This window comes from Plasmopara halstedii (assembly GCF_900000015.1).
Source record: "Plasmopara halstedii genome assembly, contig: Scaffold_816, whole genome shotgun sequence".
Lineage (NCBI taxonomy): Eukaryota > Oomycota > Peronosporomycetes > Peronosporales > Peronosporaceae > Plasmopara > Plasmopara halstedii.
Genome location: NW_020187732.1, coordinates 1990211 through 2017073, shown reverse-complemented (window position 1 = coordinate 2017073; position 26863 = coordinate 1990211). Strand labels below are relative to the sequence as shown.

Below are 26863 nucleotides of genomic sequence, written 5' to 3'. Positions count from 1 at the left end.
AAAGTAACGATTAGATGCAGCGAGTACTGCATAAGAAGAAAAAGAATGAGCCCAAGACGGTTCAAGACACAAGTTCAGATCATGCTTTATCACCTTTGCTTCCTACTTCTCAGTCGAATACGACTTCAATTCGTCGTCATCCTACGACATTATACCATTCAAAAAGTACTCAGAATACACCACAATTATCTCATGATCAAGTTGTTGTAGGTCTTTCTGCATCAATAGAAGACGAAGTTGAGGATTGGAGTAGTGATTTTATATCAACGGAACGACATTCACGTTGGAAACGACACGAGAATTTGGAAATTGGTTCTAGTGAAAATCAAGTGAAACGATTAAGTAGTAGTAGTTCAAATGGAATGATTGGACAAAGTCGACGTGGAAGTGAAGTTGGTGGTTCAAGTAGTAGTAGTGGTCACGCTGATGAAGATGAGACTCGAAATGTTCTTAAATCTCATTCATCTTCACACTTTCATCATGAACATAACGAGTATCAACATAGTGACAGTGATGAAGATTGGGATCTGGAGTTTGGATTTGATGATGAAGCTGATTCGACACTTGGATCGTTGAAAAATAGTATGGATCCAACAAGAAGACGAGCAGAAAATGGAAATTTCTTTTTACCAAATCTTCATGACGTTTTAGATGGTGAAATGTTCCTTGATGATGACGAATTAGATGATGGTATGGGATTAAATTTTGATACAAGTACGAGACAACAACGTCGATTATCAGATGAACCATTGTTTCAAAAACGAAAGAATGAATTACATCAATCTCCAGCAAGTGCTGATGGTAGTTCTGATGGGATTCGATCTAGTATCACGTCGATTTCAGCTACATCATCAAGTTCAGTCGAGTATACATTAGTTGACAAATTACGACTTTTGGATGTCGCAAATTCATCTGCTTATGCTGTCCGAATTGAACGATATCCAAAACCATCGACTACATTTAGTCAATTAGAACGCGATCGTTTACATTTTCCAACTTTAAGTGAAAATCGTTATGAACAATGGTTAATGGATCTTATTGTACCTCAATGTACTATCGTATCTCGGCACATGGAACTTGAACAAAAGCGATTACCACCACCACGACAATTAAAGAATCAACAATTCTATGCATTAGTTTCATTACCATTTGGACGTGAATTTGTTGACATGTTCTTCAAACAAATTTGTTATTATCGTTACTTTGGAGAAGAGAAAGAAAATCGGGAATTGCTACGAATGTATTTTGAAAAAGTATCAACAACTGGAATGACAGATGAACAGTGGGCCGAGAAAATTTTACCTCTTGACTTGGATTATGTTGTTGGGTGTAGTATCGAGATTTTGCAAGAAGCAGCACGATTATACGGTCCAAAACCTGACACTCCACTTGCAACTCACTTATCATTGTCTATGCTTTCGTCTGCATCATCTGCATCATCATCTCAAGGTAATAAAACGACAATCTATTGGATTCAACAATTTCAAGACATTTTAGTACATTGTGCTGAAGCATTTCCGAAAGCTTCAAATGTTGTGGCATTGCTTGAACTTCGGTATGTTTGTCATCATTTAGCAGGATTTGCTAGTGGGGAATACCAATACAAATGGCAAATTTGTAATCAATTACCATCGTTTCGACCACTTGAACCAGTTATTGGAGACTCAGCATCTCAAATTGTGACCGAAGTTCTTCAATACTATGGTGCATTGTTCCAACATCTAAATACAAGTCCAGACAGTCGCAGTCATCGATACACAGGGCACAATTCATCAAGTGAAAAGCTGAGTTTCCAAACCGATAATGAGATACGACAGTATGCTCTTACATCTGATGTTATTTGTTTACAAGCGCTTGTTTTGTGTGATATCCAGAGTTTATACGATAGCAAAAGTGCATTGGCTGAGATTTCATTACCAGCACTTGAAGAGCTTTTGGAATTTGAAGACGATGAAGCAACAGTCGATCCAAGTCTCGTGGGTCTTTTACCTTGTTGTCGAGATAGTCGAAGTAGTTCATCATCATCAACTACAGATCCCCGCGATGGCGGTTATGAGCGTTTTGATTCATCGAAAGGATTGGGTGGATGGAGTGCGAACTCCAAACTATTTGAGCTCTTGCGACCGTCATGTCGTACCCGAACATCAGCTTTGACTTTCTTTTATGAACGAATTGCAGCAGCAAAGTTTCCACTTATAAAAGCCAAGTGTGCTTTAGTCCTTGCAACGATGCACGTGTGTAATGCATCTCATGGTAACTTGCGCGTGGCTGAAACACTTGCTTACGAAGCTGTGCGATTATTGGATGTCTGTTCTAAGCAATTAATGGTTCAAATCTCTATTACATCCTCTCGACGCAGCCGCGATAAATCTTTGTCGGTCTCGTGTCTCAGTGTTTTTAATAACGATGGTCTTTTATCCGATTTAGGTCGTGAAGCATTGGAATGTCTGGGAAATATCTTGATTAAAAATAACAAGTATCGATATGGTATATTGTGTTTGGAAGCTGCCGGGACGCTTTTTAGTTTCTTAAACCAAGGCTCTGAGTATGAAAAACTCGATCGGTTGTTATGTAAGCTCACGCTTGAAGCTGATGATGTCCATCGAGCGTTACCACTACACGAGAAAGTCACATACGCTGCGCAGCGACAAGGAAATATCACAGTTTACGTTTATTTAACTCAAGAGATGACTAAGTTGTGGATTCAAGAAGGCAATTTTACGCGTGCTGAAGAATATTTGGCTACTGCATGTCATTTCTTACGTGATCACACGAATTTACTTCCACCACACTTTTTATCATCAGCCATCAGTGCGAGTTATTCAAGCAGTGAAGCACATTCAACTCGAAGCGGCACAATGATGACGGCCACATCAAGCTCAGTATCATCTTCCCTTTCGGGTTCATTTTATTTGTCATCACGAAGTACTGGAAACGCTAATGAAGTGGACACGTGGCTTAATCATGACATTAATCTACATTTACTTGTTCGGGATGTGTACCGTTCTAGTGGTCGTTGCTTAGAGGGTATGCGGGTAGTGGAACACCTTTTAAACTACAGTGCACGACTACCACGTGGAAAACGAACACAGCTTCGTATGCTGCTCGCTGAAGACGCTTTGAAAATGCGTATGTTTGATACTTGTCGTCACATGTTTTCGCTTATGGAACGAGAGGCAACTGCTTTTTGTGATCGACTACAAGAGAACATCAAAGGATTCACTACTGGACCAGGAAGTAGCAGTGGTACAGGGCCAGGTACAAGCAGCAGTGGTGGCGGCAGAAGTTTAGGCGGTATGGGTAGTGAAGCTCGTTACTGCTTTGATATGTCGTTTACTCTGCGGTACATTGTTTGCCGTGTCAAAATGTATATCAAACTACGGGACTTTCGCAATGCATACGCTTGGCTCTCATTAGCCCATGTGAAAAATGATCGTGACAATGTACGGAAACAAGCTCAGCTTCATGTCTTGGACGGCAAAGTGCTTCGTGCGCTAGTTCAAGAGGAGCAAGAGCGTGGAAGTGAGTCTCGACGCGATACTGATGCACGAGCTAAACGAGGACGCACGAGCTCTTCGTTTGTTGGAACCGTTGTGTCTCCTTCCCAGATCGAAGAGATGCTCAAGCCTTTAGGTGTTTCATTATACGGTTTGAACCAGGATGAAAAATCACGTCTGAATGAGCGAATGCATCATTTTGTCGCGTGCGTACGTGATGTTAGAAAGGCCGAAGAACAAGCGCTTGATGCTTTCTGGACGGCTTTTGATCAATATCGATTGCTAGACGACAGTCTTTTTCAGCTCAAAGTTTTGTTGGAGATCGTGTCATTTATATTATCACCTATTCAGCGCTCTTTTCTGGCGCTTGGTAGTAACCAGGATGATGAGATGCTTAAGTCTCATTTGCAACGTCGAAGTTCAGACAAGGAAACAATAAGCGCATTGGAAGTGAGAGATCTTGGAGGTGATGATACCGTTGAAAAGACCCGAAAGACGCTTCTGGAAGCGCAAAAATTGCTCCGTTCAGCTTTGGTTCTGGCTGAACAAGTGGCGTACCCCGCATGTTTTTTACAAACGTTAATTTACTGTAGTGAGGTATGGGTTTGGCTTGAACGTATTGCGTCGTACAAGAGCGAGAAACATCTCAAAGAAGCAACTGCGTTTTGGGAAGAAGCTGTGCGTGTTATGAAAGGTGTGTTTTTTCGTCGTGTAGCATTTCATGACATCGCCGATGCACAAATGTTACACTCTTCTGGATTTAATACGGACTTCGCAATGCCCAATGCTCGTGGATTGAACAAAGGAAGATTTTGTGTGGTACCTATTCTGAATTTTAGTGAAGGCTTCATTGTCAAATTAGAAGCAATGACGTTGCAACTCATTCTTGCTGCCTGTCAACTTCAGCAATTTGAACGTGTGCCTGAATACGTGGAAGAAACGTTACTGACGCATCTGGACGAACTTCTAAGTGCGCGGATGTGTCTTAGTAGTATCGTACATCAGCTCCAAACGTTTCGGGCTAATCAAAAGTCTCACAAACGTTTGCCTCCGAGTGGTTCAGCATCAAATCTAGCGGCAGCTATTGCTGCGCTACCATCGGGCTCTAGTCTCTCTATCTCGAGTGCCGGCAGTAGCAATTCCAGATCGTCGTCTTTCTCGAGTGTAATTCCCATTCCATCGCCTCAGCGAAGTGCAAGTGGTAGACAAATTCCGTCTACGCCATCTCCAAGAAGTGCTGGCGTTGCAGGAGGCAAACGAGCTAGTCACAAGAAAAATCAATCCATGTCGTCTATTTCTGAAATGTTAACGTCCAATGCACCTTCACCGTATCATGACGGTGCAGGTTTGTATGGATTTAAAAGCTCAGCAACACCTCGAACAGGTTTGGCCTCGTTGAGTGAGCGACCAAATGTTCCAACATCTTCTGGAAAGGTGGGTGCTGCTGTGCAAAGTGGACATACTTTCAAGAAAAATAGCGAACGAAAATCGCGACGGTATACACGAGAACGATCACGGTCCGCTCCCCAGCCAGAGGTACCCGCGTACTCGTCCCCACGCGTCGATTTATTGTCATCGCGAACTGGCGACGGACATGAATATCAGGAAAAAAGTATTCTTGTTGCCACCGAGTCTGAAGAGAAGACGGACTTTTCGCTGAAGTCCACATCGTCTGTGAAAATAATTGATCTTAGTGACCTGCAAACGTTGCCATCAGGTGAAGAATTTTTGCTAGAAAGAAGCGACGCATTTAGACGGGACGAAGGTAGTAGTTCGAATGGAGCGATCGGTTTGTGTGACTTTGATGAAGTCCAGTCGGAGAAGCTGTGGTGGATCTTTAACTTGTGGCGTAATGCCAAATCGAAATACGTGGAAGGAAAGATTGAAACGTCGGCATTTCGATCGTCCAATTTGCGGTATTTACGCACTCTGCTCGATGCGTTTGATCCACAACAAATTGCAGTTCTTTATTTTGGCGGCGCTGACAACATGTCAACAGATTCTGTCGTAACACCAGGTGGAACTCGAGTTGTTTCAGAGGGAAATTCTGGAAACCCAAACGGAATGCTAGATTTTGATGTTTCGCGTATAAATTCACACGCATTGATCCAAGATCGACAATTGGTGCTATCGATTGGATACGAGTACTCACGGGAAATGCGAACAACTTTCGGCACACATCCAAAACTTCAGTTTAAAGTTTTCCGTGTACAGGAGGGCGATACAAAAGCTTGGCGTCAGGAAATTCCACGACCGGATTGGTATCTTTCCGAGTACGACATACTTGAAGCGGAAGATGCTGCTGTTGGCACAGGTGTATTACGCACAATGCGTCTTCTTGGTGCCAAATTATTGGTGAAACTTGTGGGTGTGCTTCTGATGGATTGTTCCGTTGTAGTCGTTGGAAACTCGTACCCACAGATTCAAGAAATGACGACAAGCTTGTTGAAGCTTCTTGAGCCATTTCGATGGCAACACACGTTCTTACCGTTTGTGCCAGTAACATCGTGGCGATTCCTCTACGATGCTATGTATCACCACGCTCAGGCGGAGCTGGCGACACGACCAAAGAGCCGTCGATCATTTTCTCGACTTTCGCACGATTGGCGAGCTTGGAGCACTGGAAGCGGAAGCAGCGCAGGAGGGAGTTCGTACTCTTCGTCTCGTGGTAGTAATGAGAGTCTTCCTAGCGGTACTTTGATGTCGAATGAGATAGTTGAGGAAGAACCTCCATTTTTGCTTGGTGCAACAGCTGACACGTGGCAGAAATGCTGTACATTCTCGAGAAAATGTGGTAACGATCCACGCCTTTTGTCGTCAGGTGTGGTGGTCGTGAATCTGGATGACGTGGACGCGCTTGCAACGGATAAAATGCTTCGGAATGCCGTGCCATTGCCGAAAAAGTGGCGAAGACAGTTTTTGGATCGAATTGAAAAACTTACGAGACAACGCCACAAGATGCGTTTGAAAATGGGTAACCGGCGGGCAACAACTCCCACTTCTGCTTCCAACGTGACATTTATTCGCTCTCCTCCAGTGACGGACGGAGCGTTTCGAAGTTATGACGATGCTTTAAACACGAGTCGTTCAGGAAATAGCTGGATTATGTCGGTTTCTACTTCCGAATCAGATAATCATCATCATATACAGTCCGGCGTGCACTCATCAGTTGTCAGTGAGCTTGACGACAGAAAGCATTATGACTCGGAGTGTGCGGCCGCTTTCGTTAGTGGATTGCGTGACTTTTATGACAAGCTCTTAACATTGTGTACAGACAAGGCAAAAGTTAGCAAAAAGAAGAAAAAGAGTTTGAGCACTAGTGGCCATTCAAAGCGACAAGAGATCAAATCGTGGTTCTCATCCTCGCACGACTTTGATGCGTTTGTTGATCATTTCTTAAACTCGGATCTACTTGAAGCGTTTGAAAAAGAAAAAGCTGCTGCAAAAGAAGAAATTCATCGAGGTTTGAATCACCTCGAACGTCGATCCAGCGAGTACGAAGTCAGTTTGACAAGTAGTGGTAGAAGTTCGCGGGCACTTGTGAGTTCATTTACACCACAATTGAAAAGTTTTGGAAGTTTAAGTAGTTTATCCACCAGCAATCGCACGTCAGGTGGTGGTCAAGAAGGAAAGCGATGATTATAAGAAGGAGCTTTATATTGGTAGGTAGGTTTTCCTTAAGAAATTATTTATCAGCATCAATTTGCAAATGTTAGTGCAGACTTCAATTTTTTCATTCTTGTTCATGAGCATGATGATTTTTTTTTTAATTTCAATTGCTGGTCAATGCGATTGACAATGGAAGCTTTACCTGCACAAATGGCCCATTGCAATGGAGTCCTTTTAGCCTATTACCAAGGATATATGTGACGGAATGATGACAGATTTATTCACTTAAGCGCGCACCTTATCAAGCGTCTCCCACTTGGCTCCATTTTGAAGCAGTAACCAAATAATCTCTTCACAACCACTTTTGCAAGCTAAATGAAGTGGAGTATACCAACCCTGTGGATGAGAACGTAAGGATAAATGAAGAATCGAAAAGGAAAGAGAAGAAGAAAATCCTTTACCCATATGCTTCGTTGATTCACATCAGCACCAAATTCCAACAACAAGGCAACGGCTTTGATATCACCGATGGAAACTGCTCGATGCAATCCCGTTACGCCAGACTTAAAAGTATCATTTTCTTTGGTGATTAACAAGTTTAAAAAACGTATAAAGCTGGTCCATATATCCATACCCATCGATACTGATGAACAAGAGTAGGATACGTCTCAAGCGCTAGCCGGAGCCGTGCTATATCTCGTTGCTTAATAAGCAGACAGAGATCAGGCATTGAAGAAGCGGGTGATAACGCCATCGTATGCAGAGATTGAAAGATGAGAAGAAACGCAACTAACCAGCTTTTTATAGCACATTGATCGTTCTATTGTTTCATTAATTTGATTCGCCAAGTTGACGTATTAAAAAGAAACATGTGTGTACGCCATCCGCTATTCTGTAGAATTTGATAAAACAAAGGGAAATCAAGTACCATTTTGCCATGCGTTGACTCAAGTAATGGTTGATGCTCAATCGCAGAAGTAGGTGAAGCAGACGTTAGAGCTTGTAACACCAAAATAGCCTGAAAAAATGCCCGAAGCTCATCTTTTGGTGTTGCTTCATCTCGAAACATGACATGGACGTGATTATGTACAATTGTAAGTAAATATGCTTCGTCTTCATAGACACGAAGCAATTGATCAAGATCTGTTGAAGTCCAAACAGTTTGACGGAGTTCGGATCCCATGATTACATGAGTCGTTACTGGCACTTTCGGATCCTTAAAAATCGGTTCGTTTTGATTTATACTGCGAATAGAATACTAATCAAACATAGTGAATCAAATCAGATCTTGTCCATCGTATTATCAGTCGTGAATAATAAATACTCACATTTCCAAGTTGATGAGCCACCTGTTCTTTATTATGATTGTAATTACAAGCCAAGAAACGTTGTACAAGAAGAAGACCTCTAGTACGATTAATCGTGGGAATACACAAACATGCTACTGCATTGTAATTAGCATATACATGCACAAGCGTAAGGAGTAGAAAAGCAAACCAAACCGCAAAAGGTGACGAATTGACTGCATTGGCGAAATACATGCCAAAGAGCAATCCAAAAAGCTTCACAGCTGTCTCTTGCGATCCTTCTTTTGCAGCACAGTCAGCCATATTATCTCGTTTAGCAAAATGCGTCATAAGCGACGATCTTGTAGCACCTGCAGCCACTCCACACATTGTCTTGCAAATACTTGAGACACAGAGTACTTCAGTTACCAAAGTGGGAAAGTATGGAGCAACCATATCAAGTGTTAATCCCACGTCGTTGATCACATCAGCAAATAAACGCCAACGTTTAACATTTATGTCAAATTTTGGTCCAACAAAATAGGCAAAAGTCAATCCTCCAATCATTCCCGACCCATCACGAAGAACCCATTGCAATGCTGCTGCTAACGGTGTAGCTTTGTCATCACCTACACCAACACTTTGTAAAACTGATTGAGTCGCCAATACCCCACGAAGGTAGCTGCACATTGCCTGTAATGTATCCCAAAACTGAAAACTAAGGTAATCTTCGCTTACGCTATCCGGATATCCAACTGGTAGAAACATCTCTTGGAGCTCTCGTGTAAATCCCGATAATGTCCAACATCTCCTGGCATCCGAGTCGCGCGTTAGCAAGAGTTGAACCCCTTGTTGTACGTAGCGACGAGGAATCTCATTCATACATACAGGGCGCGAATCGAACTCAGTTACACGAATGCCCTTGCTTCCAGGGGAAAGAGGAGGAGAGGAAGAAGGGCTCGGACCCACCTTGCGCTTCGTCAGTTCCATCTAGACGTACTTACGTTTTTAACGAAGATTGATGTCTAAAGTTGAGATACAATTATTTAATGCTAGCCCAAAATATGTAGCCATCTTTGTTTATCAAACTTTTGCGTCAATATCAAGTAAAAACACTATTTAGATGACATTATCCTCTTTGTTGAGAAGTGATCGTCACTTTAAGCCTACAAACATTGGGCTACTGCAGATTAAAGCGAAAGGTGTGAAAAATTAATCGTTTCAAGTTTGACACCGCTTGCATGATGGAAGACTCTTAGTTCGAGTCTGTAGAACGAGGCAATATTTAGGACGTTTGGTTCGAACGGCCTACACGCATCAATAGTAAAGTCCATTGTGGAAGCCCAATATGCTCCAGTAGTTAATTATACTGTGGAAGTAACCGTTATAATAGCTAACGCTATCGCGGAAGAATCATATACTCCATAAATAGCACTACTGTGGAGACTCCAGTTGCTAACGCTATTGTGAGAACGTGTCATATTCCGACAGTACGAACTGTGCTAGAAGCCAAAGCTCCAGTAGATAAAGTGATGTGGGAGCCACAAGCTAAAAACAACGCTCCAATAGGCCCTTCTACCGTGTGAGTCATCGTTCTCGTAGTCAAATCTACGGTAAAGGTAAATGATATAATGGTTCATACCGCTGTGGAAGCACAAAATTCAGTTGTGAACGCAGTGACGGGATTACGTGTCCAGGCATATATGGCCCCACTGCCAGAAATATCTGCTCTCACGAGTCTAGAAAAATTAACCTTCTCCAAGTTTCTTGAAGACCTCAAGAATGGCGCGCTTGCCGAAGTCGTTATGGATCGTCGTGCAAGCGCAGCAACAAGAGAGTTTAATACGTCCTATGCCCTGGATCCAAGTGTCTTCGTAAATTTTGACAGCGATTTGAAACGCGACGCGGATCAATTGAGCCAAATGCAGGTTATCTGCTATTGAATCAATGGTCATTGCTAGCTGAGCGATCCGATTTATAGACACGTTCTGTGCTGCTAAACAACAGCAGGGGTGGACGAAAGAGAGTAACTTTCTCCAAAGTGCGCCAACGTTTTGCATCCGCAAATCCAGTAGCAAATGGCGTATCGTATACACATAGCAAGTTGAGCGCCAAAACCGTGCCAGCACAGACCTATAATCTTTGCAAAGATGCCATTGATAACAAGATGACTGGCTCGAAATTCTTTAGCGTACTTGATCTCGTAGACGGCTACTATCATATTTTTATGGATTCTCCATCGATTCCGTATACGGCAGTGAGCACACCTAGCGGTATGCTATTAAAGTGGCTTGCGATGCCACAATGACTCTATAATGCGCCAGCAACGTTTAACCTTCTCGTTACGCATGTATTTGGTCCATTGTGATCTTCTCGTCGACGAATTTCAATGACATCTGTACCCATTCGGAACCCGAAACAGGTCTACCTATCAACCATCTCAAACCCCTGGAACAGGTATTGGCGTGAGGACAGAACATCAGCTTTTTGCCAACATTGATAAACGTATATTTTGTGCCGAAGAAGTACCAGGTTTGTTTTTTTGCCTGTTGTTCGGGCAGACCTAGCAAACATCAAAGCGATCTCAGAATGGCCGACGCATACAAACCAGAAGGATCTTAGAAAATGGTTACGTTTGACCAACTATCTTCAATGATATACCAAAACTCATGCCCACATGGCACGCTCGTTATCGATATAGTTAAAGAAAGATCAAGAGTGGTTATAGACAAATGATCGTGCAGTCGCCTTTGACGATATCATGCACAACTTACAGGCAGCGCCTAGATTGGAATAATCTTAAGACGATTTACCATACAGTGTCGTGTGCGAAGCCTCCGACTTTGGGATTGGATGTGCATTGCTGTAGCAAGATATTAATGGACATCTCATATCAGTCGATGCAGCTGAAGGCAGCTCAGCAAAATCACTCCTTTCGCGACAAGTTATTGTTAGCAGCGAAATATGCTTTGGTAAAGTTTAAAGCTCACCTCTTGGGGTCCAAGCCATTCTGCGTTTATATCAACCACGCATCGCTGCGTATGGTGACTCAAAGGCCGTAAGTGTCACAACGGATGACCCGTTGGTTGTCTTTCGTTGCATAATACACCTTTACAGTGGCTTAAAGCCGAGTAGATTGCATGCCTTGGCGGATGCCTAATCTCGACGTTCCGATTACGAATCATCCGTGACTGCGCGAGCTACTTCCAGCGTATTTGACGTGATACGACAAGCGTATCCAAGCGACCCAGCTTGTGCTGTTATCCTTTTGTGGTCGACAGCTACGGATGATTGAGGCTCATTGACATCATCCCCGAGATGTCGCGGTCGAACTCATCAATACTCCCTCAAGGACGGGTAATTGTACTACCAAGTACATGAAAGAAATAGCTATCGGGGTTTCATACCCAACAACAAAAGCTTGAGACACAAGTTGGACAATGAACTACATGATACGCCTATCGCAGGTCATCCCGGTCAAAGAAAGACTTAAGGAGCGCTTGCACACAACTTTTGGTGGCCTACAATGTATGCATGGGTTGAGAAGTACATTCGTACGTGCGACATATGTCAGCACGTGAAGCCCTCCCTACACATACAGGCTCTAGTCTACCAGTGCCCACACATTGCTGGCGGTCCGTCAGCTCGACCAGATGTCGCTGGGCATAATGGTGTTCTGGTCCTTGTAGGCCGTTTAAGCAAGATGGTGCATATCGTACCGAGTTGTTACGGGGGAACAGAGCGCTCAATTATTTATCGATAATGTCTTTCGATATCACGGATTACCATAGTCAATCGTATTTGATCGTGAAACGCGCTTCACAGCGGACATTTGGGCGAGCGTATTCGACTATTAAGTACTTGCCGAGAGACAGCCAATATAGACATTCCAGAGACCGATGGTCAAACTGAACGCGCGAATCACTTTGCAAAAGACATTCTACGCAGATTAACTGTATCGTCGCCGACGACATGGAGTGATATGCTCCAGATTGTCAGATTCGCCATCAATAAAGCGGTCCATGCTTTCAACTGGCTTTACGGCATTTTACGTTAATGGCTTTCGCCATCCAGCATTGCCTCATTTTCTCATTGGGGTCACGCAACATTAGGAAGTGGGAGGAGCTCGGCAAGTATTGCCTCCCAGCTCACTACTATTGACAAGCATCAGATTTGTCAAAGTGTTGACAAGTTCATGACCCTAGAAAAATTTTGTATCACGCGTCCGGTATGTTATGGCAGAAGCGCAAGAATTACGGAAATCTAATGCTGATAAGCATGGACGTGGAAACGCACATGTATATAAAGAAGGTGATTATGTAGTAGTCAGTACCAAGAACATGACTGACGCTGCCATCTCTAGCCAAGGATCTTCCAAGCTCATTGTCCGACACGTCGCCCTATTCTAGGTCTTGAAATGTGCCGGTAACTCATGTACATTGGACTTACCAAGCTGCATCCGTATCCATCCAACGTTTCATGTAGGCTTGCTCAAGCCATACCTTAGCAATTCCTCTCGTCGCACGGATTATACAACCGAGATTGATCGTAGTCCGGTGACGGAGATCGTGAACAAGGTTGAACGCGTCGTTGAAACCCAAGAGTCAAATCACACTGTGCCACAGCACTCTGCAGTTGATGAACTTCGTCACGAGGACGTTAATTCTCCGCTTGACGCCGAGCGGCTTCCGTCCATAGAGCAGACATTGCTGCGTGACCGTTCATCTCCACATGTCGAAGCTCAGCCCACAGTGACTCAGTCGCCTTTGACATTTGATGATCCATCTTTGCGATCGCGTTCGCATTTGCATCCGAGGATGCTACCGTCTCATTGTTGCGTCCCTTATACAAGTGTAGCGTCGACGAAAATGCTATCGATACCTCCGTCGATTGCTCGACCACAGAGGATTCCGTTGCAGAGAGTAGACCCAGACGGAGTTGCCCACTTCCATGTAAAAAAACATTGTACCGGCATGCCAACACCGTGGTAAGCTACATCTCCTTATCAAATGTCTCGGCTATCCGGAGTCGGACAGCTTGTGGGACCCACATTCGCAACACCTTGCTGATCGCCGTGACGCAATTCGTAAATGTCATAAGTGGAAAGTTTCGGATCCCCACTGTCTTCACTAATAGCCGAAACAAAAGAAGAACTTTGTCCCATCGCTTTGGGTCCAGTCATGGGAGACGACGACGACAAATGCAGTGACGATGCAGGTGGCAGATACTTTACCACGTCTTCACGGCATGCAGCAATATCTGCTTCGATCTATCCCTCGCATACGAGTTACGCGTATCGAAAACGCGTATCTCGCACCTTGGCGATCGCCTGATAACGACAATAGATTTGGATGTCGAATTGGCGATAGAACGAATTCGCAATCGACGTGGTGGCGTGCACCAACTTCTAGTATGCTCTGTCCATGTCGCTGGGCGACTCCGCTGGCCGTGTTTGCACCCATGGTACTCCACGTGCATTAAATAATGGATTTGGAGCGTCGAGATGACGCGAAAACATCGTTTTAAGTGCTGAATGGTGCAAACAAACGGCTTGAAGGCCTCTTTCAGAGTCATTGAATAGCGTTTCGGGTGGAGCTACCTGATCGAGTTAGAGGACTACTCAAGTTATTTGCGTTCGATCTCCATACCAGCGCTGATATTTGGAAGGCGTGGAATGTGCCACAAGTCATCATTCGACAGTGAGTGCGAGGCGTAGTCTCCGCGTGTGGCATGGGACGCTGGTGTCGTCGCCGTTGGCGCACTCGTTCTGGGTGTAGACGCAGTCACTTGTTTTCTGCTTTGGCAACCCAAGGTGGAAGAAGCTCTCACTCTTCATGGTCGTCCTCCGATGTGTGGCCGTCGCTCAACTCGATATATGGATTTTTGGCGGGTTGTGTCAGCTCTCTAATTCGTGGAGAAGACCAAACAGAGCTGCTGTCGTCTTCGTCACCGTCTGATTTTGAAGATATCTTCGTTTCCAGTTGCATTGGTTGTGCTGGCGGCTCTACTTGATGCTGACGTTGCTCCCCGACAAATTCTGCGAGCTGAGCAGTTTGGCATATTAGTATTTCTGCTGCGAGCAGTTCGCTGTCGCCAGGCTTGGAAAGATCCGTTCTGCGTTTTTTCTGAACAGATGCCCCCGCATCGGCGTCTCGTGTGATGTCGTGTTCGAAGTCTCTCGCTCTGCTCTTGGTCCATAGTTGTACAAGTTCTTCTTTAATGTACCCTTTTTATTTTTTTAGGTAGGGGGTGGTGTAATGGGGTAGTAAGCCCATTACACAGTTTGTGTGTTTCACAATTAGTTACTGGGTAACTTAGTGTGCACTACGCTAATTAGTAGGTGCTTACAGTTAGGTACAAATCATCCGATTTTTTCGCTCAGATAAGGATTCGGATAAATCACCTATAGTATATTCAGTCTTCTTCTTAATCAGGAGATTCAAACACGGTTGTGGTTAAACGGGCGCGCAAGACAGCTACGCGAGAAGACTAAGCCCCAATGTAACACTACCTCAGCGCAAGAGTGCGTGCAGTCAGTTGTCTCGTTACAAACGTCGCGCACTCGGCGTATACCGCTTTGTTTGATCGAAATAATATTGCCAATTTGCTACGAAGTGATACGAGGATTAAACGACATAACTGATACCAAATGAAATAAGTCATGAAAAAGTATGTGCGGTGTTACAAAACGGTTGGAGGTAAGAAGCTTCGATGATCTCTAAGCGTGTGTCATTTAGCATCTACGTAGCTCTAGTATTCCGTCTAGACACATCTGTAGATGATCAGCGGAGGGCATGCCCCATCTGGTGCCAAGCACCATAAACAGTTTTTGTCAATATTTGCAAAGCGCGGATCTCATTGAAAAAAGTCAAGATGGGTTATACTCATAGCAAAATTGTTGATCAATCTGGCGGTATCCGTAACGGTAAGAGTGACGCAAGAAGCAGCAAAATGAGCCATTTTGCTTAAATTCGCATTGCTAGTCGGCCGAACGGGTAAAAAAGTCTGTTGTTATTGTCGCTCAAAATTCTGCCTAATCCGGTAACCTGTCGACAGGTGGCAGAGATTTTGCCTTTAAGACATTCTGCACGTACACGTACCAGTGGGTGTCACATATATGTTCATTTTGAGCCATTTACTCATAGCGTTCATTACGTTGTGCAGCATATCTCTACTGACATAGCGTTCAGGGAATATCATATGTCGCATATAAAATATTGTACTATAAATCTTTCTCATTTAAAATCATCACACATTATAAGTCAAGTGTATTACAGCAACCTTTGGAATAAAATCGCCTGTGTAAGCAAGCAGCCATACGCTTCAATAAAGCGGCATCTGAGCTTGAAGCTCCTTATTCTTCAAAGCTTTCAGCAGCAAAATCTGTTGCACCAACTCGTTCGCTATCATCAATGCGACATCTTCTTCATGACATGTGACAGTTTGCAGAAGGGACGGCGCGATAGCGCATCCACCACCATATTTAGCCGACTTTGCTCATACATTATCTCGGAGGCACACTCGGCAAGAAAACATCACCACTTTGCCATTCTCAGCAAAAAAGTGGCGAAGCCATTCCTTAGGCTAGATGATTATCTTCAAATGGCATAAGGTCAGGTTGTTAGACAAGAACATACTTATATCAAGAAGCTGTAGGTCCTCGTCATGGGATAGGATTTTTTCTCTGCTGTTTAGTATTGGCATGAATTGAACACGATGACGCGTTCAATCAACAGCACTTTACTGTAGTAACGCTCCACCAGGTAAGTTTGCTCGACAACAAAAAAATGTGCAATTTTAATCCGAAAATACCGGAATTGGCGCATCCAAGTAAATTACAGCCCAGGACAAATGATAAAGTGTGACAGACGACATAAAGTAGTCGATATAAATACAGATGGGTGATCTCATAATGCTTTCTTCCACAGCCTAAAATTGCTCTTTCCAAATTTCTAGGACTTTCGATATTTCTACCGAGAAAATTAGTTTGGGACTGTACCGTGTCGGCAAAAATTGCATCATAGCAAACGCAATTGGCTGGTCAGGTCAAACCCTTATACGAATCGCTTTGCGATAGAAGAACAAGTCAATATAAATTAACCTTAATATGCGTACAATTGTCTTACGACCAAGCTTCTCAATCAAGAATCCCAGAAATATTTTTTGCCGGCGCCAAAAACATTATCTGCGCTGGCAACCAGCTTAAGAGCATACAACCGAGCACTGCTCTCAAGTGTGCAATGCGGGTGTCCACATCCAATTCCCCGTACACTGTAAATTGGAACCAGTACAATGTCCGAAAAGTGTTTTGCATAGGCGCGGCGTGATCTTGATTGCTGCGGCGTGAAACGTTTGGGCGTCGCTGGTACGTAAGACGGATAACTTACCACATCCTGCTCGAAATACTCGATGAAGTGTATGGGATGACGCTGTCTTTCACGATCATTTTATGATGATCAGTAATTAGGTCAGAATACCAAACAAGATGCAACTGACCATGCTGTTTCTGTTTAGGAATTAATGTCTGCATCGGAAGCGCTGCTGCATTTTGATAATCACAATCATGCACAGTATGTCATTGGCCGTTTTGGTACAAAAGATTGGCAATAAAAAAATAGTTACTATAATACTTACTGATTCCCGCTTGATAAATTGCATGGAAAAAGTGGCGGTGGTGTCGAGGTGTTACTTTGGCAAGTACCATTATTCTATGAAGCCCTATTAAAACCCTATGGACTGTTTTGGGACACCACTCGTGGTAGGGCTCTTGTCGCCACGCTATCTTCCTCCTTCAACAATATGACAGGATTAGTAATATCCTGCGGATGGATGTCTCACTGGTCGCACGCAATGCTGTGTGAGTGTCTACAATGACACACCTTTCCAATAGCAACCGTACCGTTTTGGCGATTTACCGTCGTGCGTTCTTTTGCAAACAACCTCGGAGAAACACTCTTCAAGTTCAATAGGAGCTTTAAGAGAAAGGACTTGCATTCCCCCGATCACGTCGTTTACGAATTATATAATCATTTCCAAGCATCATTATTCCGCACAGTGGTTGCGCTACACGGTCGTTCTACCGTTAATCGTGGTAAGGAAGAATTTTTCTTATAGCTTCAGGATCCGACCGCATAACTTGCACCTCAAAGTCAACTATCTACACCACTGTAATTAAAGTATTTAGCCGCTATAACTTGTCTCTTTGGGAACACCCTGGAGACCGCGACACATAGTCACTTACTTCGTCCCGCTAGATTTAATTCAGCTTCAGCATACCGAAGCCTTATCAGAAGTACGCTCTAGGGACTGCGACTGATTGTGGCTAGTGAAATACTGCGTTCTGCGACGCTACTTTCGGTGGCTAGTGAAATACTACGCTACTTTCTAAGCAATCATAATATCGCATCTTACTGCCGCTTCTGCCTAACGGCTTCGTTTAAGGTACTCAGTAACATCGGCATTATGAGCTCAGACGATTCTATGTCCTAAACTGAAGCTGATGTAGCTTCATGCCAACACCAAAAGCGCCTCTGCTTCAAAGCTAACGTGGAATTTATATCCACCATTGCTTCACTTGGTGAGACGTGCAAGACTCCAACCATTTTTGACGCCCAGTCGCTCATGGACTCTAATGTTCAAGCCACGCCATCCCTAGAATGAGATCGTATTTCAAAAGCAGTTTACGTCGAGACAACATACTGCGCTATTACAGTCCTCGATTTTGGAAAAGCTCGAAAAAGACCTCGACAATCCCATATGCACGATGGACAAATATATCCTGAAGGTCCCAATTGATTTTGGCAGTCGCGTGTCAAATATAGTTGCATAGCGCTTCTGAGGTTATCGGAACGTTACACGGCGTAGCAAAATCTGAGACTCTGAGGTAGACGAACAGATATTTTATACTATCAGCCCCACCGACCGATCTCAATCACCACGTGATGCAAATAGGAAGTGTAGTCACGCAAGGCGTAATGCTTGATATTTCCGCAATATAATTTTTTAGCATGCCATTGGCTGCTCAACAGCATAGAAGCTGCAATCTTTCTCCTCCGCACGTCTGAGGTCCTGTCGCTCCTGGCACGCTCGTTGAGCTTTCACCTTGCGAACTTTGTGATGCACTCGTATCACAAATTTCACGCGGAACATAGTAGCTTTCGGTGTGAGCCGCACCTGTTCGGAGATTTTACATGAAGATATTAGACGTTACTGCTTTGGAGCAAGAGTCTGTCGCTATCGTGGTGATGAGTTCTCTTAACTCTTGTGTATTATATGATACACAAGAGTATATATCGTACGCTCTTGCTCACCTTTTGACGAATGGAAAAGAAACCCGATCGCACGTAATATGCCTGGCTATAAACCTGCGACATTTGTCGCTTTAGGATGTACTGCACTCAAGCGTTTATTCTCGCACGCAACATCCTAGCATGAAGACTGCTAGCGTGATACGCTACTGCGCATATCCAAGAGACTTGTCTCCTTTAACATAAATGCCGTCACTGTGGCAGTTAGTTGTGCTCCTATTTGTTGATATACTAGTGACTTTGAAAAGTGGGGTACGTTTTGAATCAAGGTGCACGAATGTCACGTACTAAAGTCTCTTGTACTAAAGGAGGAGCTTAAAATGAGGGCAACGGGTCTCACGCTTTGTAGTATATATATCGTTTCACAGGTGAGAAAAGAAAACAACATATTTTATACTAGACCAAATTCTATGTGTGCTCACTTTATAAGTTAGATAGCTCTTTTACTTGGAAGGCTCACTGTTCCAATTCTGTTTGAAGCCTAAGAACATATCTTCTGTTGCTCGTTAAAAAAAAACTCAAGATATTTCTCTTTGATAGGTGCACAACAATATTTGGTGGTAGTGTCGCCAATGTGCCGCCACGTCTTAATAGACTGCATCTTCTGTGACCCTCTGTGATTTTGGGACACCAGCTATTCAAGGATCTGCCCCCGCGACAACTAGGCACGCATAATACACTCATGTCGTTGGTTGGTCCAGATAGAATAACATATTTTGTATTCTGTTAGTACGTGACATACGTACACCATAATTCGGGACGGACCCCACTTTTCAAACGTCACTAGTATACCAAAAAATACGTCAGACTTTACAATTTAAAGACCTTGATTGTTGTAGAGACATTACAACTGAAAGACGCTGATGATGGTGAATCAGTGGTGGCTCCATCATCGATAGATATGCCCATAAGATAATTTGATCATTATCTCGATACTCTTGTCGATTTCGATGCAGGTCACAACATATTATCGCCCCGCATGTGTTGATCTGGCAGGATCAAACCACAATCCTGTTTACTTTAATAGTATCAGTACGAAGTCAAAACAAAGTAAACAAACAAAGTCGTGATAGCTCCTCAATGTTAAAAGATAAAGAAGATGACCTATCAAAGAAACATCAACGTCTGAGTAGTATGGTAACTACTGCAGATGGGCTGTAACAAACAAAGTCCAGGATCATGACGATTTAAAGAAGGTCCAGCCATCGAATTGAAGAATTGTGCTGGTTGCGGTATCCTCTGGTTCGCGGCAGATCTTGATAGAACAATTAGCGCAGTATATCGTATAGAAGAACCACCGTATCTGAATCATGTGCTAAGACATAAAAAATCGATTCCCATATTTCACTCTAGATGCAATCCTATAAGTCTCTGGCCAAAGGCTTTCCTTGTTGCGGCTGGACTACCGTTCTACTGAGCTATCGCCGTCACTTTTAATAAAGCGATACGTTTGTTAAAGTTTTTCGGTTTATGGAGCTTGTTGTATCGCTTGTGTTATACATAATAGTCGGCCTCTCAGCTTTTTATGGATTCTCTTCTCTGTCTTTAATAAAGAGCGCGAAAGAAGGAATCTCTCTTACACGAGCTCTTTACTTTGTTGACCCATGATCTGTTCAGCTGAAATTGTTAGTCAACGTAGTATTATCTTGAATTCGTTCAAGAAATTCTTTTGAAAATATGGATAGATTGCTACGTGTTGTCTTCCCTTCATTCCATCGATTGAAATTTGACCGATTTCCTTTCATCTGACTTGTGAGGTAATCAGATGTACTATCAACATAGCAAATGTCGCTTCGACTGCAAACGATATTATAAGCTAAACCGATCCAAACGGATAACGATAGCGCGACTCGCACAAGAATCCGCGACTGAGAGCAGATATCGTCAGTGTACAAAGCTTTGCATTCAATTGTATAAATGGACTGGGTAACTGGATAATGGTATTTGATAAGAAAGCTGTGCAAGGCGCCGTCATGGTCTCAACGGTAAACCAAGTGTTTATCATCTAGGCTAAATTTGAATAGAATGAATAGAGACAACCTGGTAACAAAAAATTAATTTCCGCTACATCCTGCGGTCTAGATGCTTCCAAATGAAATATTGGTGAAATGCATTAATGTATATTATTAATTTCGTTGTTTAGATGGAGTTTACTCAAGCAACGAACTCACACTGCAACGATCACAGAGGGTTTGAAGACCGAAGCATACGAGGCTAAAGAGGTGACAATGTCTTGTGAACTCGCATCCACAAATTAAAGCGCACCAGCCAACTCATCAGCACTAGAGCTGACAGTGTCCGAAACGTCATCAAACAGACTGCCGGTATCACTCATAGCTGACTCAGCAGTACTGGAAACCGTGTCTTTAACCTCGTCAACCGTTTTACCAGCAGCATCAGTGGTCGTGCTAGTTGCACTGGACACAGTGTTATAGGCTCCTTTGACCCAGCTACCGGTTGTATCGGCAGCCGATCCAGCAGCATCGGAGACTGAGTGGACAGCACCCCTTACCCAGTTGCCCGTCGCGTCAACCACGGGCGAAGCTGCGTCAGCAACATCGTCTGCTGTGTCTGACACCTTGTCTCCGAAATCGTTGAAAACCGTGTCTTTAACATCGTCAACCGTCTTACCAGCAGCATCAGTGGTCGTGCTAGCTGCACTGGACGCAGTGTTATAGCCTCCTTTGACCCAGCTACCGGTTGTATCGGCAGCCGATTCAGCAGCATCGGAGATTGAGTGGACAGCACCCCTTACCCAGTTGCCCGTCGCGTCAGCCGCGGGTGAAGCTGCATCAGCAACATCGTCTGCTGTGTCCGACACCTTGTCTTCGAAATCGTTGGCCGAGTTACTCACCTTGTCTCCAAAATCGTTGGCCGATTTACTCACCACGTCTCCAAAATTATTTGCTGTGGAAGCTGCATCATTCACGATGTCACCCGAGGTGGTGGCAGCGTATAGTGCGATCGCGAAGTAGGCGAAAAATTGAGTCATTTGGTTGATTGATAGGTAGTTGTTGTTGTTTATCGAAGAGGTAAATCTGAAAATGAAATTCAATGTTGGCTTTCAAAAACAAAGCTTGACATCGCTGTGGTGCAAGGTGTCTCAGTAAATTGCGTCCAACAAGTTGCTGGCAGCATCAACGTTATGTTGGAAGCCACGAAAAAATATGATGGTAGCGTCTCAGAGCACTTGAATATCACTGAGAAGCGATTACATTAAGTCGTTGGTAGCAAAATGCACTGTGGCTTCTCTGACCGTTTTGAAACGCCGACGTGAGTCTTTTTTGAATGATATAGCGTACAAATTCAAAAACAACTTTTCGCATTGAGTGAGAAATTGCTTAACATTTAACTGGTCAACGGCACGAATCTACAATGACTTGGCTCAAACAATCAACAACACAGAGATCAAACAATTAAAAGCTTAAGAATCACGTAATGTATTATCTAACGCTAATCGTTCGACAGCCTTCGTAGTATCAAAATAGAATTGGAAAGCAAGAAAAATGTACACACGAAAACAATTGACTGTACGATGTTCTGTGATTTCTAGGTAGATTTGGAGCCAATTTGATGTTCATACTCGCTTCGTTGCGGTGACTGTACATCCTTGTGGCCTTCACCGTTACAAAAGTAAGTCTTTAGAAGAAAAAGGAAGATATTGTAGCTACATTGTGATAGTACGAACATCGTAAGAAAATTTATAACAATATACTGCAGCATGTTATAAATGAACTGATCGAGTGAATATGCCGGCGCCAAGAAGATACGAAGCCGCAACCAAAACTCGGAACTTGTTCTGAGAAGAATTTTGCGATCAGAACTTATACTTCTGTAATGTAATTTTGACAGCTTCAGCAACGGGCAATCGCTGGATTTCTTTCACGTAACACTCCAAGTAAGATTCTCACTGCATAACAACCATTTTTGCAACTGATTGAAGTAGCGAAGTGGATGTAATCTCTCGAAGGTCTTTCCAAGAATATGCGTATGGCAATGTATGGATCGCGTTAGCAACAGGGCCGCGTGTCAACGCAATTGATGCACGAGCAAAATTTTCAATGAGCAGATGTACGCGAATTTTACATCGTAAGGTTACAACCAAGTACAAGCTCGTCCTCGTAAATTTAATGGATTTACTACAGTTTTGGACCGCTGCGAATTAATCTTTGCGTGATATACATTCAAATGTTCAACTCGTGTCAGTCATATAGTTACTTTATTTTTATTATTGGTAATTAACTGGGATATACTCACGATCCCCAATATTACCTAACTCGATAATATTAATTTTGATATTGTGGATGCAATTCTGAGAGTACATTACATGTGAATTGAAAGACTAGAACACGATCAAGATGTGTAAATAAATGGTAGACTCAATTGGAGTTGGATATAAAATTCAAAAATTGGTTTTCTTGACTATGTCGCATTATCTATCTGCAGATATTTACAGCTTAGAAAAGTTTGACAAGAAGTATGTGGGGGCGGCGTTTTCCAAATTTTGCTATTGACATACATACCACGTGCAGCCGATTTTGCAGTTGCAGAATTCCTTTTAAAAATATCTACATAAACCAACTGCATGCATAATCGCTTTAGTTATGAACATATCCATTCATTCCTCATTTTCTTGCTTGTAATATGACTACTTGAAGCACGGCTGATTTTCCAGATATTGTGTGAGCTGCGTGCGAAAGAGGTGGCTCGTTATTGGCTTGCCGCTTTTTGTGTCGCAAAGGGGGTTACCCACAACCGTCTCGACGTAAATCTGTGCGTATATGTACTTGAGCGTCGGAGTTAAATCACCCGCTTGGTTATCTGTCATCATCACGAAGCGCAGACCACTTGGTGATTCGTATTGATGGCATGTATAAGCGTTTGTTTGAAATCGTTGCAAGCCCTCAGGAGCTGCAGCGATTGGCTCATTTGATCCGATCGGATCTGAGCTTGTCTGTGTTATCGTCGAGGGAGCAATTTTACATACAAATTCTTTCAGTGAGAATAGTAAACCAAACAACAAACGTCTTTCTTCTTCTGGATCCGAGTACGTTACACTTTTACCACCAGTGACGTTCCATTTCTCCTGATACAAACACGATCCGTTGCGAGTGTAGATGTAGAACGAGTAGATCATGCTGGATATTAAAATTTCAACTTTGAATTTAATTGGTGTGTGATACACCAGATATCAACTGAGTTAGATTATAGATATTGTCCTATCGATCCTAGCATTGCACATCAATATAGGATATGAAGGATAAACACAGTTATTTTATAGTATTTTGAAGTAATTTTTTTGTAAATGTGAGCTATTTATTTGGTTTAGCTTCGACATGATTTTTAATGAACGTCCCTGACAAGTATTGAGAGTCCAAGATTTACAGCTTCAGCAAGATATTTAGTCACACTTACCCTTGAACATCTTTAAATGCTACTCAGATCATTTCACATATCGGCATGCCCTAACGTCTCAACATCCCATAGCCTCATCAACTTATACTAAAACTTCTCGGCCTTTTGGCAAAGATCGAGTTTAGTGTCATCTCAATTTATTCTACACCAGTACCTCGCTTACATCAGACAAAAGTATTCTACTTATCCTGAAAGCACTTGCTCACTTCACCTTTCTATACCACGTCACCAACACTACGCTTCTCCTCAACATACTCCGAAGTTGCTGAAGTCTCAGAACTTACAGGGCTTGTATCATTCCCAGCAGAGCCCGGAGCTGAAAAGACGTTACGATAGTCTACTGCTGTGCTACTCGAGCGAAAGAAAAACTCTGCGAGATTCTTCTTAATTCCGCGATCGAACGGATTGACCATTTCTTTCGGTGCCATTTTTGCTGCAGATGCTGATTTTCGAGTCAGATAGTCGTACCGTCGCCAATTCATCTGCTCGTTTATCGTGAGATTCTTTTCAATATTGTTTATATGCTGAATAATCATCATACTAACTGCCCCAAAGGCCATTAGATCCCAAAGTAGCACCATCATGACCAGCAGATGATTCTTAAACAACGACGGAATTTCAATCCAGACATCCATAGCTGTCAAATTACTATTATCACCACTATTGCTCAAATTGATTCGCACAGCGTGAAGATCATGCGTGGCTTCAGAAAGTACAAGAATAATGAGCACTGCATAAATACCCAGCGCGATGACATGCACTAGTAAGAAGACAAGAAACAAACGGTGGTTGCCATAGCCTACACAACGATTGATCCAAGCACAGTGATGGTCATGTCGAGCAATACAGATACCACACTGAGCGCAGTGCTTAGAACGAATGGGTTTCTTGACGAGACAAGTACGACAAAACTTGTTCATGTCAGGTGTTTCGCATTGTGATGCCATCTCTAGCATGATCTTTACATCTTGTTCATACGTGGTGATCGTCCCAGGATCTGTCGGGCAAAAAAATGCCAATCTTACCCACACTGTAATAAACACCAACTCTATTACACCAATGATAGCTAAGAAAACCTTGTGACTCTTTCGAAAAGCCTTGTAATCGGGATCAACCCATAGCACAATGTACAACAAAGTGAAGAGACCAACCCATGCTATCCAAATCGCCATAATTGACTCGGGTTGTGGTCGTATAATTGTGTGAATACCGACGCTCGTCACGTTTTTGAATTTCTTGCTATGTTCTTTCGTGAGACCTTTTTCAATTGATTCAAGTGATACATTTTTGGCCACAAACACCCTTCGTTTCGACGGATGCAAGTGACTCATGTCTGTAGATGATCCGTGTGAATGACTATGGTCGTGGCTTTGCTGACGAAATGCAAACAGCGATACACCTAATACCACAAAAATCAAAGGCACAGCAATCCACCAGACAAGCCAATAGCTTGTTGCTAAAATCGCTAGAAGCAATGCACCCTGCAGTATCGCCACAATCCCACGCGTTTGACGCATATGTGTAGGTGGATCTGCTGCTTTTTCATTGCAAGTAAGCAATTCTTTTAGCCATGATAAATTGCGTTGCTTTGCCAGATCCATACATGTGAAACCTTCTGCATCCGCTTCTTTCGCATCAAAACCTTCAGTAAGCAAATACTGTACCATGGGCTTATATTCGCTCATACACGCGTAATGTAAAACATTTCGATGCTGAGATGAATAGCCACCACGCGTTGTACAATTCAATTGTTTTCCTTCTTTTGCTATTGTAGTATTGTTTCTTAACTCAGCTTCAAGTAAGAAATGTAATACCCAGAGATGACCCTGTGCAGCTGCATGGTGTGCTGCCGTATTGCCTCGTAAATCTTGGGCCAATAAATCGACGAATCCTGATTCCAACAATGCTCCTGCTATTTGCATGTTGCCAACATGAGCTGCTCTTCTAAATCATTTACATCAATAATCAGTCATTGGTTTAATATGCTCATTCTAATTTACGTACATGAGTGGCGTTTCACCTGCATCATTTTTGGCATCCATGAGTATATCCTCTCGTCCAGAGGCGTGCATTTGCTGCATCAAAAAATGCAACGTATCGCATGAGTCTTCGCCACTCGCTGCCGCATAATGTACCAGTGTATTTCCATTCTGGTCCTTGGTTGCGAGCAAATCGACTGGTTGTGGCTGTACAGCCATGGACATGCCCCAAAGCAGAACTACGAGAGGAAAATCTCCATTTGCGGCTGCATCAAATGCAGTCTGCCCGTCGTAGTTTACGTCCATAGCAAATAAAATGCAATAATTGACCTATATATACTTATTTTACTATTTAGATAAATATCCACTACGAATAAAGGAAATGAATACAATGTTTGCTTAATTTTGCTTCTTTAAGTTGACTACCTTGATTTTTTGGTTATTGTTTGGAACAATTATTGTAACGGGGTTACACGTACACTGATTACAGGTGTGTGTGTCACACCAGATGGGCATGGTGTGACTGCACCCAAACAAGAATGCGGTTATGTGAGTAGTATACATGTATTAAGATTTTACTATACATATTTAGTATATTAGGGATATACTTAGAGAAGCACGCAAGACACTCGACAAAGCAGCGATGCGTTTCCGCGAGAATCAAAACATTTAAAATTAGGCGGCTTTGCCGCAGATAAAAATAAATTTAAATCAGTTTTGAATTTGAACCGAAAAGTCTAATAGCCTTAATTAGGGTACTAATTACTCTC

General features: G+C 43.0%; 10 protein-coding genes across 10 annotated transcripts; 3 read left to right on the top strand and 7 right to left on the bottom strand.

The window, feature by feature from the left end:
• Positions 1-14: 14 nt before the first annotated feature.
• On the top strand, positions 15-7136 carry PHALS_14352 (DENN domain; the record flags this gene model as incomplete). The annotated part of the gene is made up of 1 exon (XM_024730147.1): positions 15-7136. The coding sequence occupies one exon, from the start codon at positions 15-17 to the stop codon at positions 7134-7136; it is 7122 nt and encodes a 2373-aa protein (XP_024580453.1).
• Positions 7137-7230: 94 nt separating this feature from the next.
• PHALS_14351 (Uncharacterized conserved protein) lies at positions 7231-9382 on the bottom strand (the record flags this gene model as incomplete). The annotated part of the gene is made up of 7 exons (XM_024730146.1): positions 7231-7235; positions 7309-7345; positions 7404-7502; positions 7568-7669; positions 7741-7926; positions 8035-8364; positions 8435-9382. The coding sequence occupies 7 exons, from the start codon at positions 9380-9382 to the stop codon at positions 7231-7233; spliced, it is 1707 nt and encodes a 568-aa protein (XP_024580452.1).
• Positions 9383-11566: 2184 nt separating this feature from the next.
• PHALS_14350 (uncharacterized protein) lies at positions 11567-11771 on the bottom strand (the record flags this gene model as incomplete). The annotated part of the gene is made up of 2 exons (XM_024730145.1): positions 11567-11673; positions 11726-11771. The coding sequence occupies 2 exons, from the start codon at positions 11769-11771 to the stop codon at positions 11567-11569; spliced, it is 153 nt and encodes a 50-aa protein (XP_024580451.1).
• A 1280-nt stretch (positions 11772-13051) lies between these two features.
• PHALS_14349 (uncharacterized protein) lies at positions 13052-13854 on the bottom strand (the record flags this gene model as incomplete). Its single annotated transcript, XM_024730144.1, has 3 exons — positions 13052-13384; positions 13443-13651; positions 13710-13854. 3 exons carry the CDS (start codon positions 13852-13854, stop codon positions 13052-13054), a joined length of 687 nt encoding a protein of 228 aa, XP_024580450.1.
• A 163-nt stretch (positions 13855-14017) lies between these two features.
• Positions 14018-14379, bottom strand: PHALS_14348 (uncharacterized protein; the record flags this gene model as incomplete). The annotated part of the gene is made up of 2 exons (XM_024730143.1): positions 14018-14159; positions 14222-14379. 2 exons carry the CDS (start codon positions 14377-14379, stop codon positions 14018-14020), a joined length of 300 nt encoding a protein of 99 aa, XP_024580449.1.
• A 1800-nt stretch (positions 14380-16179) lies between these two features.
• Positions 16180-16416, top strand: PHALS_14347 (uncharacterized protein; the record flags this gene model as incomplete). The annotated part of the gene is made up of 2 exons (XM_024730142.1): positions 16180-16251; positions 16321-16416. The coding sequence occupies 2 exons, from the start codon at positions 16180-16182 to the stop codon at positions 16414-16416; spliced, it is 168 nt and encodes a 55-aa protein (XP_024580448.1).
• A 4537-nt stretch (positions 16417-20953) lies between these two features.
• Positions 20954-21691, bottom strand: PHALS_14346 (uncharacterized protein; the record flags this gene model as incomplete). Its single annotated transcript, XM_024730141.1, has 1 exon — positions 20954-21691. The coding sequence occupies one exon, from the start codon at positions 21689-21691 to the stop codon at positions 20954-20956; it is 738 nt and encodes a 245-aa protein (XP_024580447.1).
• Positions 21692-22205: 514 nt separating this feature from the next.
• Positions 22206-22876, top strand: PHALS_14345 (uncharacterized protein; the record flags this gene model as incomplete). Its single annotated transcript, XM_024730140.1, has 4 exons — positions 22206-22229; positions 22552-22597; positions 22651-22788; positions 22845-22876. 4 exons carry the CDS (start codon positions 22206-22208, stop codon positions 22874-22876), a joined length of 240 nt encoding a protein of 79 aa, XP_024580446.1.
• Positions 22877-23347: 471 nt separating this feature from the next.
• Positions 23348-23836, bottom strand: PHALS_14344 (trafficking protein particle complex 1; the record flags this gene model as incomplete). The annotated part of the gene is made up of 1 exon (XM_024730139.1): positions 23348-23836. One exon carries the CDS (start codon positions 23834-23836, stop codon positions 23348-23350), a length of 489 nt encoding a protein of 162 aa, XP_024580445.1.
• A 493-nt stretch (positions 23837-24329) lies between these two features.
• PHALS_14343 (zinc dhhc domain containing) lies at positions 24330-26399 on the bottom strand (the record flags this gene model as incomplete). Its single annotated transcript, XM_024730138.1, has 2 exons — positions 24330-26058; positions 26119-26399. The coding sequence occupies 2 exons, from the start codon at positions 26397-26399 to the stop codon at positions 24330-24332; spliced, it is 2010 nt and encodes a 669-aa protein (XP_024580444.1).
• Between the last annotated feature and the right edge of the window lie 464 nt (positions 26400-26863).